The sequence below is a fragment of the Lepidochelys kempii genome, chromosome 7, assembly GCF_965140265.1.
Source record: "Lepidochelys kempii isolate rLepKem1 chromosome 7, rLepKem1.hap2, whole genome shotgun sequence".
NCBI lineage: Eukaryota > Metazoa > Chordata > Testudines > Cheloniidae > Lepidochelys > Lepidochelys kempii.
This window is the reverse complement of record NC_133262.1, coordinates 76,803,393-76,822,950: the sequence shown is the minus strand read 5'-3', so window position 1 is coordinate 76,822,950 and position 19,558 is coordinate 76,803,393. Positions and strand designations below refer to the sequence as shown.

Here is a 19,558-nt window from a genome sequence, read left to right as displayed (position 1 = left end):
AATTCATAAATGAGCACTCCAATGATTGGGACCTAGTGTTGCAGCAGTTGTTTTTGCCTACAGAGCTGTACCACATCCCAGTTTTCAGAGTAACAGCCGTGTTAGTCTGTATTCGCAAAAAGAAAAGGAGTACTTGTGGCACCTTAGAGACTAACCAATTTATTTGAGCATAAGCTTTCGTGAGCTTCGTGAGCTGTAGCTCACGAAAGCTTGTGCTCAAATAAATTGGTTAGTCTCTAAGGTGCCACAAGTACTCCTTTTCTTTTTACATCCCAGTTTAGGGTTTTCCCCATTTGAACTTGTATATGGCCGTGAGGTTAAGGGGCCATTACAGTTGGTGAAGCAGCAATGGGAGGGGTTTACACCTTCTCTAGGAACTAACATTTTGGACTTTGTAACCAACCTACAAAACACCCTCTGAACCTCTTTAGCCCTTGCTAAAGAAAACCTAAAGGATGCTCAAAAAGAGCAAAAAGCCTGGTATGATAAACATGTCAGAGAGCAGTACTTCAAAGTAGGGGACCAGGTCATGGTCTTAAAGGTGCTCCAGGCCCATAAAATGGAAGCGTCGTGGGAGGGGCCATTCACGGTCCAAGAGCTGTTAATTATCTCATAGCATTCCCCACCTCAAACCAAAAGCCTAAGGTGTACCATATTAATTCTTTAAAGCTCTTTTATTCCAGAGAATTAAAGGTTTGTCAGTTTACAGCCAGGGGGGAGGGAGGGTGTTCCTGAGTGGCATGAAGGTGTCTACTATGAAGGGAAAAGTGATGGTGGCATGGAAGAGGTGAACCTCCCCATGACCCTTGGGCGTATGCAGCGACAGCAGATCAAGGAGCTGTGCACTAGCTACGCGCCGACGTTCTCAGCCACCCCAGGACTGACTGAGCGGGCATACCACTCCATTGACACAAGTAATGCTCACCCAATTAGAGCCCAACCTTACCGAGTGTCTCCTCAAGCTAAAATTGCTATAGAACGGGAGATCCAGGATATGCTACAGATGGGTATAATCCACCCCTCTGGCAGTGCATGGGCATCTCCAGTGGTTCTAGTTCCCAAACCAGATGGGGAGATACATTTTTGCGTGGACTACCGTAAGCTAAATGCTGTAACTTGCTCAGACAACTATCCAATGCCACGCACAGATGAACTATTGGAGAAACAGTTTAGTTTTGATACTAAACTGGGAGGAGTGGTAGATACGCTGGAGGGGAGGGATAGGATACAGAAGGACCTAGACAAATTGGAGGATTGGGCCAAAAGAAATCTGATGAGGTTCAATAAGGATAAGTGCAGGGTCCTGCACTTAGGACGGAAGAATCCAATGCACCGCTACAGACTAGGGGCCGAATGGCTAGGCAGCAGTTCTGCGGAAAAGGACCTAAGGGTGACAGTGGACGAGAAGCTGGATATGAGTCAGCAGTGTGCCCTTGTTGCCAAGAAGGCCAATGGCATTTTGGGATGTATAAGTAGGGGCATAGCGAGCAGACAGAGGGACGTGATCCTTCCCCTCTATTCGACATTGGTGAGGCCTCATCTGGAGTACTGTGTCCAGTTTTGGGCCCCACACTTCAAGAAGGATGTGGATAAATTGGAGAGAGTCCAGCAAAGGGCAACAAAAATGATTAGGGGTCTAGAACACATGACTTATGAGAAGAGGCTGAGGGAGCTGGGATTGTTTAGTCTGCAGAAGAGAAGAATGAGGGGGGATTTGATAGCTGCTTTCAACTACCTGAAAGGGGGTTCCAAAGAGGATGGCTCTAGACTGTTCTCAATGGTAGCAGATGACAGAACGAGGAGTAATGGTCTCAAGTTGCAGTGGGGGAGGTTTAGATTGGATATTAGGAAAAACTTTTTCACTATGAGGGTGGTGAAACACTGGAATGCGTTACCTAGGGAGGTGGTAGAATCTCCTTCCTTAGAGGTTTTAAAGGTCAGGCTTGACAAAGCCCTGGCTGGGATGATTTAACTGGGAATTGGTCCTGCTTCGAGCAGGGGGTTGGACTAGATGACCTTCTGGGGTCCCTTCCAACCCTGATATTCTATGATTCTATGAAACTGGGATGGGCCAAGTTCATCTCTACCTTGGACTTAACGAAGGGATACTGGCAGGTACCACTAGATGAATCCGCCCAGGAAAGGTCAGCCTTCATCACACATGTCGGGCTGTATGAATTTAATGTGCTCCCTTTCAGGCTGCAGAATGCCCCCACCTCCTTCCAAAAATTTGTAGATGGTCTCCTAGCGGGATTGGGAGAATATGCAGTCGCCTACCTTGACAATGTGGCCATATTTTCGGATTCCTGGGCAGAACACCTGGAACATCTACAAAAAGTCTTTGAGCGCGTAAGGAAGGTAGGACTAACTGTTAAGGCTAAGAAGTGTCAAATAGGCCTAAACAGACTTGGACACAAGGTGGGTCAAGGAACTATCAACCCCCTACAGGCCAAAGTGGATGCTATCCAAAAGTGGCCTGTCCCAAAGTCAAAGAAACAGGTCCAATCCTTCTTACGCTTGGCCGGATATTACAGGCGATTTGTACAGCAATACAGCCAAATCGCCGTCCCACTGACAGACCTAACCAAAAAGAAACAGCCAAATGCAGTTCAGTGGACTAAAGAGTGTCAGAAGGCCTTTAACCAGCTTAAAGCAACACTCACGTCTGACCATGTGCTAAGGGACCAAGACTTTGACAAACCGTTCCTACTAACCACAGATGCGTCTGAGCGTGGTGTGGGAGCAGTTTTAATGCAGGAAGGACCAAATCAAGAGTTCCATCCTGTCGTGTTTCTCAGCAAGAAGCTGTTTGAGAGGGAAAGCCACTGGTCAATCAGTGAAAAGGAAGGTTATGCCATTGTCTACGCTCTGGAAAAGCTACGCCCATACATTTAGGGACAGCGTTTCCACCTGCAAACCGACCGTGCTGTGCTACAGTGGCTTCATACCACCAAGGGAAATAACAAAAAACTTATTCGGTGGAGTTTAGCTCTCCAAGATTTTGATTTTGACATACAACACATTTCAGGAGCTTCTAACAAAGTGGCTGATGCACTCTCCCGTGAAAGTTTCCCAGAATCAACTGGTCCAAATCGTCCTTAAGATGCAGGAAATTTGTTAGTCTTTATGCAGTTAGTAGTTTATTTAGAGATGCATGTGTTTTATTAACTCTGTTTTCCCCTAGAGCTTTAGGAAGAAATCACAGCCAGTGTTTCACCCTATCTGTGATTTGGGGGGGCGTGTCATAAATATAAAGGGAAAGGTAACCACCTTTCTGTATACAATGCTATAAAATCCCTCCTGGCCAGAGGCAACATCCTGTTACCTGTAAAGGGTTAAGAAGCTCAGCTAACCTGGCTGGCACCTGACCCAAAGGACCAATAAGGGGACAAGATACTTTCAAATCTTGAGAGGGGTAGGGGAAGGTTTTCGTGTGTGCTATTTGTTTATGTGTTCTCTCTTGGGACTGAGAGAGGCCAGACAGAAATCCATCTTCTCCAACCCATCCTAATCCAAGTCTCCAATATTGCAACCAGTATAGGTAAGCCAGGCAAGGCGGATTAGTTTATCTTTTGTTTTATGTGAATTTTCCCCTGTATTAAGAGGGAGGTTTATTCCTGTTTTCTGTAACTTTAAAGGTTTTGCCCAGAGCGGGATCCTCTGTGTTTTGAATCTGAATACCTTGTAAAGTATTTTCCATTCTGATTTTACAGAGATGATTTTTACCTTTTTTTTTTTTTTTTTAAATAAAATCCTTCTTTTAAGAACCTGACTGATTTTTCCATTGTTCCAAGATCCAGGGGTTTGGGTCTTTAATGATTTTTGTAACCAGTTGGTTAGGATATTATTCTTAAGCCTCCCACAGGAAGGGTGTGTGTAGGGCTTGTGTGTGGGGGGGGGGATATTTTGTGGGAAAGACGTCTCTATGAGGTCTCTTTCCCTGTTCTTTGTTTAAAACGCTTGGTGGTGGCTGCATACTGTTCAAGGACCAGGAAAAGTTTGAACCTTAGGTATGCATCCGATGAAGTGAGCTGTAGCTCACGAAAGCTTATGCTCAAATAAATTGGTTAGTCTCTAAGGTGCCACAAGTACTCCTTTTCTTTTTGCGAATACAGACTAACACGGCTGTTACTCTGAAACCTTAGGGAAGTTTTTAACCTAAGCTGGTAAAAATAAGCTTAGGGGGTCTTTCATGCGAGTCCCCACATCTGTACCCTAGAGTTCAGAGTGGGGAAAGAACCCTGACCCCCTTTCCACTAAGGACGCGTGGGTCACCGAGCGAGCTGCCACCCGTGGGATACTGGGGGGGTGACTGGTGGAGAGGGTAGGGAGGGCGAGGGTGGAGGAGGGTTTGCCGGGGCGGCTGCAGGAGTAGGGTGGGGGCAGAGGACACGCAGCAGCGAGGGGTGGCTGGGTAGGCTGCGGGGATGGGTTTCTGGGGGGTGGTTTAGAGAGAGAGAGGCTGCGAAGTGGGAGGCGGGGGGTCACAGCGCGGGGGATTCTGGTTGCCGTGACTGGCCGCCTGTGCAGAGGAAGGAGTTGGGCGCCCTGGCAGGGGCGGGGCGCTCCCCGCTGCCCTGGCCGCGCAGCGCCGCTCCCGGGGGCGGCTGCAGTAGCGCCGGGCCGCGGGCAGTGTCGCTGTGGGCTGGCTGGCTGGCAGTGCAGCGGGCAGCTCCCCGCTTTCCCGGCGAGCGCGGCTCGGAGCCTGCGCCCTGCCGCCCGGCCCAGGCGGTTGCGTCTCGGCCGGCCCCGCCCCCGCCCCTCTTCCCTTCGCAGGCAGCGGCTGGGTGGGAGGCGGCGGCCGCGGCGATGGCGGACAGCGCCAGCGAGAGCGACACGGACGGCGCGGGAGGCAGCGGCGTGGCGCCGGCGGGCTGCGCGGCGGGCCCCGGCGCCGGGGGCGGCAAGGCGGGCGGCATCGTGATCTCGCCGTTCCGGCTGGAGGAGCTGACGAACCGGCTGGCCTCGCTGCAGCAGGAGAACAAGGTGCTGAAGATCGAGCTGGAGACCTACAAGCTGAAGTGCAAAGCGCTGCAGGAGGAGAACCGCGACCTGCGCAAGGCCAGCGTCACCATCGTGAGTGCCGGCTCGGCTCGGCTCGGCGCGGGGCTGCGGCGCGGTGCGTTGGGCAGGGCCATGCCTGCCCCCGCCGGCCCGGGAGGGAGGCGCCCGGCTTCCAGGCGCCGCTGGGTCGGGCGGCTTTCCCGCGTCGCTTTGAAGGGGAGACCCGCCTGCTGGGGAGGGTCCCCACTGCTTGGGCGGCTTGCGGTGGGGTTGCTGGGTTCCCTCAGAGGCGACCCCTGGGCACCCCCTCGCTCGGTGGCTGGCCTTGCCCGCCCTGCCAGTGGCGCGGGGTCCTGAGGCGCTCTCCGCCGCGGAGGTGGGGGTGTAATTACCAGAAAGAAGGTGCTGGAGCAATGCACGAGCTGGTGACGGGAAAGCGACCCAGAGATGGGTGGGATGTCTCTGTGGGGAGAACTCCGTGACCTCGGAAACTCCCAGCGCTTTGCACTAGGAAGGGCTCTGCCTAGGAGCCGGGGGGGGGGGGTCGGGCACCGTGTCTGCGCCCCACTCGGTGGGGACCGCGGATGGAGAAGGTCAGGCTCTTCCCTGACAGGCTTTCGTTCCTGTTTCTCTGCAGCTTGTCACCTCCTTATAGAAAGGAGTAAACATTGAGCGCACCTGTCTGGCAGTTGGGGTAAAAGCGTTGGCGGTGCTGCAGTGTGTTTGGGTTGAGTCCCTAGATGTCTGACATAATTGGAAATAGTTTAGTAAAGTTTTAACATCCTCTATGCTGATAAGGGCCTCGGGGAACTACTACAATACCTGAATCTGTTGGCACAGAACTGGGTTTAAAACACTGGGTTTTAATAGCAGGGTTTGTTGCTGTTGCAGCTCAAAGAAGTTTCCTCGTGCCAAACCTTTCAAGTAAAATGGATCTAATCATAACACATTCAGAGCTGTCTAAGTCTTAATGTACTCTTGCATAAATGGCACATTTTTGTTCTTTCTCTCTTTCTCAAATGCTTGCAGAAAAATTTAACTCAGGCGAAGTCTTTCAAAATGGGTGCCATATGAATTAGTTTATTTAAAATATTTTCCTATTTTAATGTTCTTTACTGTATGAAAACTAGAGTAGAAAATGAGAATGAGCTATAATCAGACTCCTTTAAGATTCTATACTTTCTGCCTTTTGTTTTATAGTGTTTCTGAAGTATTGTAAATACTGCACTTGGTTACGGCCCTGATCCTGCCATTGGATCTGTGCCAGCGTAAGGTTCTCTGGATGGGGGCCTAAAATTTGCAACTCGATGAGAAAACATGCTGATTTCCTCACCATGGCTAATGAAGTATAGTTGCTTACTTCGGTGCTAATAGATAGGTTCTGATCTATATGGCTTTATTTGGTAATTGATCATTAACATGCAAGTTTATTAAAATAAATGAATATTTTACGGGAAGTAAGGGTTCTGGGATTTATGTAGAATGAATATAGACATTCCATAAAGTCACTCATAGTAAAGAATGGTGTTGAATGGACTGGAAGACAGTTCATTTAAGGATACATAATTTATGGATACATTCAGTACATCTTCAATTCTCACTCCTCATCTGAGAAGACAAGTGGTAAGAAAATATGCAGGTTACCATTACGGTATTTTAGTCCCTTAGAGACTAACACATTTATTTGAGCATAAGCTTTCATGAGCTACGGCTCACTTCATCGGATGCATACAGATCACTTCATTGGATGTAGCTCACAAAAGCTTATGCTCAAATAAATTCGTTAGTCTCTAAGGTGCCACAAGTCCTCCTTTTCTTTTTGCGGATACAGACTAACATGGCTGCTACTCTGAAACCGGTATTTTATTCGTATTTTTAGTGTGCACACTACCCATTTTACATGAATAGATTGGATGGAAACTCATTTAAATTATGGCTGAAAAGTTGATTTGTAAAAATAGTCTTTAAAATAAGACTGTTTAGCATCATTGTTGCAGGTGTAGAAACACAGGATTAAAAAGTGTGCCAGTATTAAAAAATGCCCCTAGATGCAAGGACAGTTATTGTAAACTTTGTCAATTTAAAACTGTGAGAAACACATTTCCTTAGCCTATGTGAGGAAGGGTCATTGATTTATGAACATTTAGGAGGATAATTAGAACTCTGTCTGCATCATGAATTATAGGATTAGGTAATCCTGAGTAAAAAAAAAAAATATGTAAATATGTTTAACATGCAGCTGCTCTAGTTTTCCATTGTTTTAGAGTTCGGTGGTTTTAGGTGAATAGTGGTTGTGATGGTAGTTAGAATTGCATTATCAAAACTAATATGCAAGCATATTGTTTTATAGTCATGAGCAAAATTCTGTGGCATTATAAATAACCCTACATACTTGTATTCATTGAAATTTGGTCTTGGCTCTGTACACCTTTACTTAGGTGAATAGTCACATTGATATGCAGGATGAGTCTCTTAGAGTGCAAATGCTCGTAACTGTGATCTTTTATCCATGTCAGGCCTAGCAAATTCTTAGCTTTATTACAAATATATTACCAATAACTTGGCTACCCAATTTGCTTTTTACTATTGGTGGTAGGAGAATATAGACTGTTAGGTTTGGTGGCTAAGAAAAGGAATCTGGAACTCCTCAAGAGAAACCTCTCTCCTGCTTTCCTAATAGCCATTTGAATGTCCAGCAGGATGTCTGCAGGAAAAGTGCATGAAATCGAATACAGTAATATTTTGGTGCTATATTTGTCATCCTTGACTAATCAGGGAAATATACAGTTCTGTTATTACTTTACAAGAGGCATATGCCATGTTTTTATTAAATTAAATAGCATAGTATCTTCTGGCCCAGAAATGAAAGCTGAGAGATCTTATCAGAGACTTTCTTTTTGCCATTTACAGTGAGATATACTCAGCATGGTTTCAAAAATATACTTGCTTGTGTGTAATTTCTAAAGATAACCATTAGATTTTTGCACTCATTTCCAAAATTTATACTCTGGGGTTTTCTTTGGGGACTGAATGCATTCACTATTAATCAGATGTTAATTTATAAACAGGTGCTATTTTTGTTCAGATCTAAAATCCAGAAGTGAAGTTTATTTTAAAAAATCTCAGAAGAATAGAGAAAAGAAGTAAAGCATATCTATGGCAACCTGTGGGCATACGAGAAAATCTAACCTCTTCAGAAGGATCTCTGTACAGTTAGCTCTTATAAGTGGGTTCAGTCAGAAATGCTCGGCAGTTTAGAACTCTGAAAATAGAATGTGACATATTGATGAGCACAAAGGGGCGAACTAGAGTGCAGTCACTTGTTTGAAATAGTTGCTGAAATATAGAAAAGAGAGATGATTAGGAAAATAAAATCAGCAAGGGGAGAGTGGAGGCCCTGGAGAACTGTTCACAATTTCTCTGTCAAATAGAAGTATATATTTGTAATTTATGGCAGTGCAACAGGACTAGAATTATAGGTCATTTACCATTTCTAAAGTCAACTTCTTGCTCTTTGGACATTTTCAGCCTATAAGTATTAAAGGTGTCAATTAATACGTATTTTTTAAATATGTTATAATAGTGTCTTGGATCATCAGAAAACATAACTTTATAACTAGGGCCCTACCAAATTCACAACTGTGAAAAATGTGTCATGGACTGTGAAATCTGGTTTTCCCCCATGAAATCTGTATAGTATAAGGTAAACGTGTACAAAAGACCAGGTTTCACAGGGGAAGACAGCATTTCTCACACTGTGGTCCTGACCCAAAAGGGGGCTGTAGGAGGTGGTGTTGCTTGGTTATTGTAGGGCTGCTAGCAAGGCACCCTGCTCTGAAGGCAGCTCCCCACCAGCAGCAGTGCAGAAGTAAGGGTGGCAATACCATACTATGCCACCCTTTCTTCTGCCCTACTGCCTTCAGAGCTAGGCGGCCAGAGAGTGACGACTGCTGGCCAAGGGCCCAGCTCTGAAGGCAGCACAGAAGTAAGGGTAGCAATACTGTGATCCCCCTACAATAACCTTACAACCCTCCCACAACCCCCTTTTGAGTCAGGACCCCTACAGTTACAACACTGTGAAATTTCAGATTTAAATATCTAAAATAATGAAATTTACTATTTTTTAAATCCTGTGACCAGGAAATTGACCAAAATGGACTGTGCATTTGGTAGGGCTCTATTTATAACTTGTCAGGACTTTAAACCATCATTAATATAAACACATTTGCATTCCAGATATTGTCCTATTACTCAATATAAAAATGATTGGAGATCACTTTTCTCTGGCCTTGAAAAGGTTTAAGTGAGAGCTGATTGAGGGCAGGTATAAATAACTGTTTAGTTGGGGAGGTGTGTAAGGGGAAACAGTTGTTCTACTTTGCTTGTCATTTACTCTGCTTTTTACTAGTACAATATAGCTTTTTGTATTTACTCCCTCACAACTCAACCTAAGTTCATTGTTGGTCTCGTAGAGAAGTTGTAAATGTATGTAACATGTTTATTTCCTATTATAGAAATGATGGTGATGTTACAAATCAGCTTTGATTTCATCACAGGGCAAAGATGAGCTGAGGAGGAGAATGCCCATTTGTGTACAGATAAAGTATGGAGATGAAATTGTTTTAAATGAACACAAAAGTATATAGATGAATGCGAGTCTTCCCAGCATGGGGTTTCTTATCAAGGACCCTTACAACACACACTGATTTGTACTCTAGTGTGTTAGCATTGCAGACACTTTAAAATTGTATTTCAGTTACTTAGTTCTCTGTGCGGTTTCATCTTTAAATGTTGAAAACTTTCTCCTTTCGTTTTCTTTTTGGCAAACCTCTATTTTTCCCCCTTAATAAGGCTGGCTTTTGTTAGTCTTTGTATTTGTGCCCCATTATCACTGAATTCAGCATGAATGCAAACAGCTTTTGGAATTGTTTTAAAGCTTGCTGCAGTGTTAGCAAAGGAGTGCTTGCTTTCTTTCCTTTGTGTGTGTGAACTTCTTGGTGGCAGAGGGGTGAATTTGAACATGGATATTTTGTGTAAAAAGCCTGTATTAAAGTGTGTTTCTACATGGAATAGTCAGTCTGGGGGAAAAAGGCATTAAGATTTCATAAAAAGAAAAGAAGTACTTGTGGCACCTTAGAGACTAACAAATTTATTTAAGCATAAGCTTTCATGTTTGCGTGTTTACTGATTCCTTATCAAATTTGGTAAAATATGTTACTACAAAGATTTCTTTGATTGTCAGGCCTGCAAATTAAGTTTGGGCATTAAGTATTTTCTTCCTTATTGTCACCAATGATTGCACGCCAAATAGAGAATAATTTATACTTGTGCAACTGCTTCATCTTGAAATTGTCTTCATTCTTGCATAACCACATTGAAGGCCGTTGTTGGGATGATTGAAGTTTGTGCTGTGTTTTTAAAAACAAAGCACTGTACAGATGTGAAGTATTATCAGATTACATACAAAAACATTACATTAGGACAATGTTACGTTTACAGTGTTACAAAGTCAATCACTAAGAAATTTCAGAAGTAAGTTGCTTAACCTTAATTTCGCTCCCTTGTGCATATGCATTATGATAGTCTTTTACTACATCAGTACATACCATTTTTTCCACAAGATCCTTGCCTCATTCAGTACATTGGGTGCCTGGTACCAGGGTAGATAAAAATAACGTCTTTAAAAATTTGTTTTTATTTAGATCATGATTTTTTTTATTTAAACTTTTTAAAAATTAAATCAGATTGTGTTTTTACATTTTTATAGTGTTACATTTCTCAAATGATTGTATTGTAACTTTTTTTAGTTTTCTAATTGGTACAATTTTACATTTTTTTTTCTACTAAGAAGTTTCAAACTTAAAAAGACATGCCAAGGGCTTCATTAACTTCCTTACTGTGAGACCAACACCAACTAAAAAATTGATGAGCAAATAATTGTGCTATATTTGCAGTTAATATCACCTTCTATGGCTTGGACTTATATAAGGCAAGAAAGTGGGGGCAAGTAGCCATGTGAAATCATTTCCAGTCATGATTTGCCGTGTAAAGTTAATGGGACTTGTGGTCCCAAGTCAGTTAAGTGCTTTTGAAATTCCTGCCCTTAGGTGCCTAATATGGACTTCTGTTTTTGAAAATATGGGGATGGGTGTAAAATGTTTACAGTAACTTGGTTAGTGTATTGAAAGCCTAAGCTTTTCATTAACACTGCAATAATTTTGTTTTATAGTGACAGACTGCATGCCACAGTAATGTTAAGAAAAATAATTTTAGTTCTTGATTCTGCAGCTGTTTATGCACTTGCTTAACTTAAGTCAATGGGACTATTCATGTGAGTACAGTTGTGTACCTTCTTGTGTTTGCAGCATTAGGACCTTATTTTTCACTAATTTTTTTTACTATAATAATTTTATTCAATTTGTTAGATAAGATACCTTATAGGCAACTTTAATTCTGGCATTTCCTAACTTTTGAGTGCTTGAGATTGCAACCTTAACATTATTTTGACATAGCTCGTATAAATGTCACTTCTTAGCTTGTTTTAAAAAAGGTAAAATGAAAAAGCCCAAATATTTCAGTAATGGCTTTGGAACAATCAGATCCACAGCATAGACCTCTGCTGAATGAGCTAATGGAATAACCAGTAGTAGGCAGTTATACTCTGTGGGCCTGTCATTTGAAGGGGATGACACACATGCTTTGCCAGTGGGTTTTACAGGTATTTGCTGACAGAGGAGTATTAAGACTCAGGAATCCTGGATTCTATTTCAGGTTCTGGAGTGGCGTGTGTTTTAGTGGTTAGACTTTTCTTTCCTTCTGTTTCTTTACCTTCCTACCCTGTCGTTTCTCTGCTCTTCATACCTCTGTGTTTGAGTTTGGCTGCTTCCTCTATCTTGTCTGGATGCCAATAGAGGGAGCATGAAGAATGGAGAGATTGAGTTCCCTTGTTCTTAGTTCTAGGGCCCAGTGCCACCGTTGCTCCCGGCAGCTGGGAAGAGCAGTTGGAGGAAAACTCCCTGCTCAGTATTGGGATGGAACGTGCTCGGCAGACACGAAGTTTGGAGAAATTTGCTGCCAGCCTCTAACAAACCTCTGCTGAGTGTGTTCAAATTTTCAGTGGCTCATAAGTTAAGCAAATTTGGATGGATTTTCATGGGTAAAGCAAAATGCACTACAGAGATACTGCAGTTTCTCAACAGAACAGTTGGCATCAGCAAAACAACTTATTTTCCTCCAATCTCATGTTCATACTGTTTTTGCTGAAACTTTATATATAGTCAGAGACAATGACCTGGCTAGTAAACTTTCAGCCCTAACAGTTGAAGTTAGCAAAGTTAATATTTCAGTTTACTATAAATACAATGCAAAATATGCTGTTAATATACTTTTTTTCTCTTTTAGAGTCTCTTCAACATTTGGGTTTAAAAAAAAACAAATATCTTTGCAGTTCACCTTAAGTGCATGAAGATTTGGGAGGGAAGGAAGAAGTAGGTAGGAAGAATCCAAAGGGGGGTGTTTAAGGAGTGGTGAGTAGAGTGGTGGTGGGGAAGGTACAAAGGAAGGAAAAGCTTCAGGAACTGTAACAGTGTTTCTGCCAGTCATCAGTGTCTGGAGGTGGACAAGTGGAGAATGAAGCCTAAAGTGGAAAACAATTTAGAGACTGGGTATTCTTCTTTTTTTTTTTAATGGATAGTATTTGGAGCCCTATGTGCGAGGCTTAAGCTGTTCATTGAACTTTCGTTTCAAAATGAATGTCAAATATACAAAATTAAAGAAGTCTGAGATGTACCTGTAAGCCCAAATATTTTAATATGGTTTGTGTAAAAATGGGTTGGACCACTATTTTGTTCTGTTTGGCTCCTGCTGGGTGTAGGATAGACTGTTCACAGTTCGACTCATTAGGGCTTAGTAGGCAGTCTTTTTGGAACATTTTTTTTATCTGGCTGCAGTGTGGCTCAAATGGTAGCGTGTCTAGGGACATGACAAAGTCTTGAATATATTTGCAGAGTGGGGTGAATTGGTGAAAAATATATTTGGGGAAACTTTAGGTGTGAAATTACTAAGATAATGCAAAAGCTGAAGCAAAACTTTAGCACAAGTAATCAGCAAAATCTAGGGAAATGCCCATTTTATTAATACCGACTTTTGAGAGTCAGGGATCAGACTTTGTGTATCATTAAGGAGCAGTAAATTATCAGTCATGATAGAACTGTCTAATCCTTGAAATCTTTCAGAAAAAATGGATAAATATGCAAGAGAGGTTTCATTTGTTCTTTTTTTACACTTGTCTCTGTTTAAGAAGTGTCTACAGAACTTGAATCCTAGGTAGAAGTATCCAAAGGAGAAAGGAAACTAAATAGTGAACTCTGTCAACTTTTTGGCCTTTAGGTTGCTGTGGTAAGAGTAATATTGTTACCTGCGTAGTTGGCCAACTTTCATAGATGGTAGAAAAGGGTGCATGCATAGTCGGTTTACATTCAGTAGTGCTGACTAGCCTTTAGTGCATTACGTTTCCAGAGGAAGACGTTGTCGAGATGTTGTGATAACACTTACTATTTGACTGTATTATAGAAGTAAAATAGAAAAGCTTCAAGAACTGTAACAGTGTTTCTGTTAGAATACTGACAGTTTGTATACTAGATATTTATAACAAATAGACTGGTAGAAAATATTTTGCCATCATTTCCTCCCTGGCATCTTGACTTCCAGTGAAAATAACTTCTGCAGATATAAATTTGACAAGTTTCTATTTTATATAGAATTTAATTCAAATTATTACAAATAAAAAAGCATTTAAACCTGTAGATCTTCAATCTTGGTGGGATTATTAGGATGGTACTTTGCAGTGCTATATCCAAGTAGTTCTTTTGCATTGAATTGAGAGGGATTTCTTTTGTTTGGGTTAGGGAAAACATGTTGTATTCATACTGGGACTTTAATGCAGGTATTTGAGTTTCATATCATTCAAAAATGTTGGGATTGAGTTACGTGAAATTTTTCTATTTCTCTGTTCTTCTGTAGCTTCTAGTATTTGTTGTCAAGTTACAGGGCAAATTGAGCCTTAGAACCGTTTTAGTCTCTCTCAGGCATACCACATAGTTGCAAGACCTGGTTTCATGTCTGCCACTCTGGGTGAACCACACAGTCCTGCCATTCTGACTGGATCTCTGGGCTGCGGCTCACCCGGTTTCCCAACCATGTGAATGCAACAGGCCCATCTCGCTTTGGCACCTGTATGCCTCATCAGTCTGAGGAGTTGGGTTGTTAAAGTCACTCAAAATCGGCTTCTTCAAAATATAGCATGATTCATTCATTCATTCATAGGTACACAACTTGCAGAGCAAAGAGTAAAATAAATCAGGCGAGGTCTACATGCACGTTTCCCTATACATAACCTTTAATCTTTCCTTGTAGCATTTGTATAGGCATGTCTACACTGTGAACTTACATTGGCAGAGCTAAGTCTCTCAGGGGTGTGAAAAATCCACATCCCTGTGGGATGTAGCTATGCCAGCCTAACTGCCGGTATAGATGGTGCTAGGTTGACAAAATCCTTCCATCGATCTAGCTACTGCCTCTTGGGGAGGTAGCTACACCGATAGAAGAAGCCCTCCCATTGATGTAAGTAGTGTCTACACTGAAGGGCTACAGCAGTGGCGCTGCTCTGCTGCAGCTGCTTAAGTGTAGACATATCCTATGTTTAAGTTAGCCCAGTTACCTCCCTGTCTGGGTTGTGAGAAGCTGATTGCCCCTAACGCAGTTGCTGCTGCTCTGTTGTCATCTTGCATGCCTGCTGGGGGTGGGTGGGTGTGTGTGTGTCTGTCTGTCTGTCTGTCTCTCTCTCTCTCTCTCTCAGGGCTTGTGTCTATACTTAAGATGCTGCGCCAGCACAGTGGTACTCCAGTGAAGGCATTGTGGCTTAGGTAGTCCACTGAGAAGTGGTAGTTAAGTTGATAGGAGAATAATGTTGTCTACAGCAGGGGTTAGATTGTTTGGGGGGTTTGTTTTCTTTTCTTCACACCCCTGATCAATATAGGTTATACTGACCTAATTTCTTAGCGCAGACCAGGGCTAAGTATCTGGAAAACTCTCTTTATATTAGAGGCCCTGAGTGACTCCAAAAGTATCATTCTGAGCACCACCACAGGCACTGAGAGTTCAAATCCAACCCATGGCAGAAATTTGGCCTGGGATGGAAGCAGGCAAGTTGCTCTAATCTACCTCTGTGGAAGGGGAATTTTTATTTTGGGGGGGAAATACCCACCCCTATCTGGGAATCCTGCCCCTGCTTCAGACAGGCTTCTCTAGCCATGCCCCAGGTCTACGCAGTCCTCTCCGTTTCCAAACTGAGCCTCTCCCACACATACTCTGGTCAGCCCCCTCACATAGGCGCTGACTCAGTGGGTGGTCTAGGGCTGGAGCACCTACAGAAAAAAAATTAGTGGGTGCTTAGCACTGGCTCCCCACTCTCTCCCAGCACCTCTCACCCACGGCTGGATCAGCAGTTACGTGGGGTGCTGGAGGTGCTGGGATGGAGGGGCAGGAGCGGGGATGGGGTGGAACTGGGTGGGAAGAGGCAGTGCAGGGGGTGGGGCCGTGGGGGCAGGAAGAGGTAGGATGGAGTGGGGATGGGAAGGGTGAGTGTGGGAGTTTGGGGGAAGAGGTCAGGTGGGGGCAGGGCCTGGGGTGGAGCAGGGGGGTGAGCACCCCTGGGGCCGAAGGCAGCCAGCGCCTGTGCCCCCTCACCAATCCTACACTTGGGATATGTGTATCTTTACTATTTATTTTCTGGATTTTAGATGTTTAAATTTGTTACCTTCATTTTGCCCTCCACCCAGATCGTAGCTCACATGGAAAGTCAAGGAGAGGGGCTCAGACACTCCAAGAGCAGCAGGGTCCCCCAAGTCCCAAAACACATGGCAGGCAAGAAGAGAGGCTCAGACACCTTCAGAGGGGCAGGGTGCCCACAGATCCCAGAACACACACATGAGGAAAATTCAGAGATGACAGATCCCCGTACCACTAATCCCCCCCAAATCCCTCTGCTATCCCTCCCACTTCCCCTAATCGCACCCCCGTCACCCGAGCCCCTCCAGTCATTCCCTTTTATCCCACTCCCCATAATACCCCCATCCCTCACTACATACCCAAATCCTTCTTCCCCTGTTACCACCTACCTTTCATCCCTAATCATGCTCCCCTTCCTCTGAGCATTCATAAGTAATTTATTTTCTTTTAAAAACAGGCTTTACAAGCTATATCTGGGCTACCTTAACTTTGTGTTCCCACATTGTTTGCCTTTTAATCTATTTGAATCTTTCTCTGCTGAGCATAAAAACCACGTTTGCAGCTATCCAGGGAAGCGTGTTCTAGTTCTTGCTAGAAAGGTGCCATGATTTTTCCTTTCTGGAGCAGGCAGAGCATTTCTTGGTTTAATACTAAACTTTAGGGGTTTTGTAAACGTGAAATGTGCTCTTTTTAATGGATGCACTGCCCACTTTCATCTCAGAAAGGGTCTGTCTGTATCTTTATTTTCATGCTTAGTTGTGGTTTGAAGTTGTGGTCTTCATTATAATGGGGTTTGAAATTTAGTGCTCATTTCAAAAGGTGTGTCTGGAATCTGTCCCCCTGGTACAGGGGAGAAATGCATGTTTTGCAGACATACAACTTTTCATTGTCTGCTCTTTCATCCATCACCCTTACCCCACTTTAGTAATTATTAAACTCTTAATTTTCATGAGATCTAGGAGCAGATGCAGGCAAAGGCAGGACTTATGTTCATCAATAGGTCATAAATTGAACGTTGTACTGCAAATGAGGCAATTGTAACTATGCAGTATGGGTATAGTGACATGGGACTGCACACTGGGGAGGAAGATGACTGTTGCTACACATTGACCAAATTTATGCAAAAGCATAATGTTTGCTTGGTTCATTCTCTAGTGTTGAAAAACTTTCTGTTCAGTTTTTAAAGATCAAGCAGGGTCCCTTTTTGTCTCATCAGGCACCTTGTTCAATTAGTGCTTGCTACCCAGTTCTTTTGCTCTCCCTGCCATTCTGTTATGTTCTGTGCACTGCAGACTGCAAGATGATCCCACTGAATTATTTTAATTTCACTCTGAATTATACAGAGTACAATAGAGTGGAATTTCAGGGAGAAACTGGAAGATCACCAATATGCATAGGGTGAAGTGACTCTGCAGGACATTCTTTGATTTTGCTGGGAGAAAGCTAAATTCAACAGCAGAAATACAAGTACATTTTTAAGGGAGTGTCATAAATATAAAGGGAAGGGTAAACCCCTTTGAAATCCCTCCTGGCCAGGGGAAAGCTCCTCTCACCTGTAAAGGGTTAAGAAGCTAAAGGTAACCTCGCTGGCACCTGACCAAAATGACCAATGAGGAGACAAGATACTTTCAAAAGCTGGGAGGAGGGAGAGAAACAAAGGGTCTGTGTGTCTATATGCTGGTTTCTGCCGGGGATAGATCAGGAATGGAGTCTTAGAACTTTTAGTAAGTAATCTAGCTGGGTATGTGTTAGATTATGATTTCTTTAAATGGCTGAGAAAAGAATTGTGCTGAATAGAATAACTATTTCTGTCTGTGTATCTTTTTTGTAACTTAAGGTTTTGCCTAGAGGGGTTCTCTATGTTTTTGAATCTAATTACCCTGTAAGATATCTACTGTCCTGATTTTACAGGAGGGAGTTCTTTATTTCTATTTACTTCTATTTTTATTAAAAGTCTTCTTGTAAGAAAACTGAATGCTTTTTCATTGTTCTCAGATCCAAGGGTTTGGGTCTGTGGTCACCTATGCAAATTGGTGAGGCTTTTTATCCAACATTTCCCAGGAAAGGGGGGGTGCAAGTGTTGGGAGGATTGTTCATTGTTCTTAAGATCCAAGGGTCTGGGTCTGTAGTCACCTAGTCAAATTGGTGAGGCTTTTTACCAAACCTTGTCCAGGAAGTGGGGTGCAAGGTTTTGGGAAGTATTTTGGGGGGAAAGACGCATCCAAACAGCTCTTCCCCAGTAACCAGTATTAGTTTGGTGGTGGTAGCGGCCAATCCAAGGACAACGGGTGGAATATTTTGTACCTTGGGGAAGTTTTGACCTAAGCTGGTAAAGATAAGCTTAGGAGGTTTTTCATGCAGGTCCCCACATCTGTACCCTAGAGTTCAGAGTGTGGGAGGAACCTTGACAGGGAGGAAGACCAAAAACCAAGTTGAAGGTGCAGGAGAAAGGAGGGAAAACAGGGCAGAGCAAAATGCACAAATTGGACTTCAAAGAGGGAATAGCAGACTAAACAAATAGGATAGAGGGAAGAGAAACAAATGCAGGGTGTAAAGAACAAGGACACTAAAAAGAGGAAAGCAGTTCCATTGGATTAAGGTAGAGAATATTAGTTTGGCCTTTTTCCCTGAGCTTGTAGGGTCTAGGAGCATCTCATGTTGTGTTCTCTTTAGTCAGACCCTTCTCGCTGGTTGAAGACATGAAGTTCTGGTTAGCTAAAGGGGTGATCAGTGTGAAGCTGGGCCTCGTAAGAGAAGGAAGTAAAATGGGTGACAGGGAATATGGAAAGAAGGGATCTTCCAAACACCTCCCAAGGAAGAGGGTGAACCTCAGTGAGAGGGACTGAAACAAAGATGAGGTGAAGCAATCGAGAAACTATGTGAGGAGCAGGGAGGTACTGATAGAAACCAGAAATAAGGTGATAGTAAAAAGAGATATAAGCTGTCCATAGAAGGTGAGGAGCAGCTCATAAAAGAGAGAAGATTGCTTCATGTTAGGGTGCATGCTTAAATCGTACATTATCCTCCTCCCAAATCTCCTCCTTCCCGATAAGTTTGGAAATATTTGCAAGATTTATTTATTCTATAAAACTGTCCTGATATTTAGTGTTCCTGCTTATTGCTGCATAGTTAAAGACTTCCTGGAATTCTTTATTGTAGTTATTAATAATGATGCACACACAACATGATATTTAAAACTCCTGGTACATGAATAAATAACATTCACCCAGTGTTGTAGTGTGGCTTTCTATAGAAGGACTATGTGCGGTTTTTAATGAATCAGACATTAACCAATAACATTAAAAAAATGTTCATGCTCAGTGGGGTTCGCTTTTTTCTGTCTGATTTTCTCATATAGTGAGACATGGGGATGAGATTTTTGCAGCCCAGTTGGATCACCATTTCTTACTGTTTTTCAACTTGAAGACCGCAAAAGAGGAGATAAAGTAGCATTTTTAAAAATGGTGTACTTGCTTTGCAAGTAGCTACAGAAAATACTTGTTCAAATTTGTGACTATTGTTTCTGCTTCAGAGAGAAGCAACATCAAGGCTAGAATCAGAAGAAGTGGTTTCTGGAAATGTAGCAAACAAGTCTAGATGGCTCCACCTGGAAAGGGGTCACTATATACACCATTTGTCAGACTCCCAAAGAGAAGAATCACAGGTGTCAAACCTGCAGGGTAAAAACAGTGGATATGCAGGGTATTATAATCCAGGTCCTGGTCTGGATAATTGTGGTAAAGGCTCAAGTTCTGATGCCTGAGGG

The 19,558-nt window shown here is 43.2% G+C and overlaps 1 protein-coding gene across 1 annotated transcript in view; it reads left to right on the top strand.

Annotated features, from left to right (window-relative positions):
• Window positions 1-4,709: 4,709 nt before the first annotated feature.
• CCDC6 (coiled-coil domain containing 6) overlaps window positions 4,710-19,558 on the top strand; it is a 63,744-nt gene continuing 48,895 nt past the window's right edge. The window contains exon 1 of the mRNA XM_073353393.1: window positions 4,710-5,076. Coding sequence (XP_073209494.1) covers window positions 4,810-5,076 — 267 coding nt within the window. The 5' untranslated portion in view covers window positions 4,710-4,809. The remainder of the gene's footprint in view (window positions 5,077-19,558) is intronic.